The sequence below is a fragment of the Propithecus coquereli genome, unplaced genomic scaffold, assembly GCF_000956105.1.
Source record: "Propithecus coquereli isolate 6110/MARCELLA unplaced genomic scaffold, Pcoq_1.0 Scaffold11, whole genome shotgun sequence".
In the NCBI taxonomy this organism is placed as follows: domain Eukaryota; kingdom Metazoa; phylum Chordata; class Mammalia; order Primates; family Indriidae; genus Propithecus; species Propithecus coquereli.
In genome coordinates, this window is record NW_012134969.1 from 2590537 (window position 1) to 2593314 (window position 2778).

A 2778-nucleotide genomic window follows, 5' to 3' on the forward strand; every position below is an offset into this window, starting at 1 on the left:
TGATTCTTCAACACTTTCTCCTGCTGCAGTCCTGCCTAGGCAACCTCCCTCTGCCTACAAACCAGGCCCCCCTCACTCCTCAGCAAGGGGCTCCACACCAAGCCAGAACCCAATACAAATCAAGGAAGTCTGGGTCCCCATGAGGTACCCTGTCATCCTAGGACTGGCAGGCAGCATTTCCAAAAGAGAAATATATATATATATGTTTTAGTTCTTTCTTTGGACACATCAGTGTTTAGGCATGTGTGTGCTGTGTCATTGTTTTTGTTTGCTTGTTTAACTTAATTCAGCCAACCAGCATGAACTTTTATTCTGTTCTCCCCAGTGCCTCCCTTCCAGCCCCCCTCTGGCTAGCTTTCACTTTTGCTGCAGTTGTACCCACTCCCTAGAGAAACTGGCAGCAAGGGGTCATCCAGCAATGTCAGGCCAGCCTAAATGTGGTCTAACCGTGGCACTCTTAGGCCAGTGTCCCCTATCCACCTGTACCACCCTGCTCTCTTCTCAGTGCCGTTCCATCAGCACCAGCCCCGGCTGCCAACACATACAAAGGCCCTGCAGGAAATGGCCTCCATCCAGGTGTCACAGCAGAGCCCTCTGACATTCTAAGAGATCCTCTAATTGCCCTGGCAATTCAGCGTTTCTTAGGGGCCTAGAACTCAACATCCTTAACCGAGGATGCAACCACCCTTACACAGTCAGACTGGCTGCGACGTTGTTTGGGAGCCAGTAGGCAGGAGAGAGTGGGGAAAGGGGGCATCCGGGAATGCTGGACCGGCTCAGACTGCTGCCCGGGGCGGGAGGGAGAAGGGAGGAGAGGAGTGAGGCGCTGGAAGGGGTGGGGACCGCGGGGCTGGCCCAGGCGGGACCGTGCACCGTGAGTGCGCGCTGGCGTTGAAATGCCCCGCACGTCGGGGCAGCGGGACAGAGCCCAGGTCGCTCGGGGACTCTGCGAGGGCCTCGCTCCTCCCGCTGCAGCCATGACGGAGAACTCCGACAAAGTTCCCATTGCCCTGGTGGGGCCTGAAGACGTTGAGTTTTGCAGCCCCCCGGTGAGTACCGCCCGGGACTCCAGTCCCGCTGCCGGATTAGTCCCCACGCGGGGCCCAGGCTGCGCGTGATGGTTCCACTGTACCGGGTCAAGGATTTGTGCCACCGAATGTGTGCGGGGGGGAGGGGGGTGGTCAAATTTGGGTCCCAGCTGTATGGGTGGGGCGGTGCCCCGCGCGCGGAGGTGCAGAGGACACGGGACCCACAGGCGGGTGCGGAGGGGGCACGCTGGGGTGGGGGAGAGTGCGGATCCGCGGGGAGAAGCGCGGCGAAAGGGGCACCCAAAGGAGCCCAGGGCGAGCTGTTTCCCACCCCACCGCACGCCCGATTCCCTGGGGACGCCGCGGGGGCCCCAGGGGGGGCACCAGGGCCGCGGGGTGCGGGCGGCGCAGACGTGGCGGGTCCCTCTGCCGCCCCGGCCCGCAGGCGTACGCCACCGTGACCGTGAAGCCCTCCAGCCCCGCGCGGCTGCTCAAGGTCGGAGCCGTGGTCCTCATCTCGGGGGCGGTGCTGCTGCTCTTCGGGGCCATCGGGGCCTTCTACTTCTGGAAGGGGAGCGACAATCACGTAAGTCCCGGGGGCCGCAGGGCGGGGAGGTGCTTCGGCCCAGGGGGTGCGCGGGGTGGTGGGGTCGCGTCCCCCCTCAGCCTCCCGCTAGGGGGCGCCAGAGCGCTGGTCGGCAAGAGGGCAGCTCTGGCCCTGACACCCTGCTCACCCTGGGGCACCTTCTCCCTTCTCCCGCGCAACCCCGCTGTGCTGCCTTCTGCTCCTACACGACTTTGTCGAAAAGCAAGTCAAGGTTTTAAGGGAGAATATCACAACACAGAGTGGCGGAGGACAGCCGTCCTCAGCCCACCTCGGCCTGGCGCTTCCCCTTGCAGTTGTATGACGCTGGGTGAGGCGCGGCGCCTCTGCGTCCTCGGTCTGCTCATCCTTAAAGGAAGAAATGGACTGAGCGACCGCTAAGGCCTCTCTCAGGTGAGAAAGGCTGTGAATTTAAGATCTAGGACAAAGGCAGTGAATATTCAGACTCAAAGTTGAAGATGAATTTTCGCCTTTCAGAAGGTTTTTTTGTTTTTTTGGTGACCTATCCATTAACACTCCCTTCTCTCCCTTAAAAAAGGAAAAAAGGTCTAACTTCCTTAAAGGTGGCAAATCTCTTGAACAATTAATTCTGGCCTTGTCTTCACATGTAATTTAATGGTAAAGGTTTCACTAACTGCTGTCCCGCTTTCTTTGTATGCAACTATTTATTTTAAAGCTCCATGGGCTCTCAAGGAGTATAAAAACTCCCTCTAACTTGCCTGGGCAGAGTTCCAGTGTGTTCTCTGAATACTCTAAATGTGTTCACCTACCTAAAAGGGGGCATTTTATCTTGATGACCATTGCCAGGTCTGGTATAAGCTTATTTCGACTAATGGAAAAGAATTCCGTCTCCAGGGCACACACAAAGGGCTCTTTCATAATCACTATCCTCAAAGGATCGGTGACTGCTGTTTTTTCCCCTCTCTCCCACCATGAAATTCAAAGCATGAACGAATTCCAGTACTTACAGAAAATGGTGCTGAAAGCAATTCAACCATTTTACACATCACGTCTTCTGCAGTCACTGCATAATTTGTATTTTTAACTCAAAGGCCCAATGTAGATAAGCATGCCATTTAGCACTGAGTCTGTTTTAGAGACTATATCAAATTTACAAGCATCGATTTGTAAGATCAGAATTGCACT

General features: G+C 56.2%; 1 protein-coding gene across 1 annotated transcript in view; it reads left to right on the top strand.

Annotated features, from left to right (window-relative positions):
* The first annotated feature begins 977 nt into the window (after nucleotides 1-977).
* Nucleotides 978-2778, top strand: part of LECT1 (leukocyte cell derived chemotaxin 1) — a 41378-nt gene continuing 39577 nt past the window's right edge. The window contains exons 1-2 of the mRNA XM_012648158.1: nucleotides 978-1049; nucleotides 1474-1614. Coding sequence (XP_012503612.1) covers nucleotides 978-1049; nucleotides 1474-1614 — 213 coding nt within the window. The remainder of the gene's footprint in view (nucleotides 1050-1473; nucleotides 1615-2778) is intronic.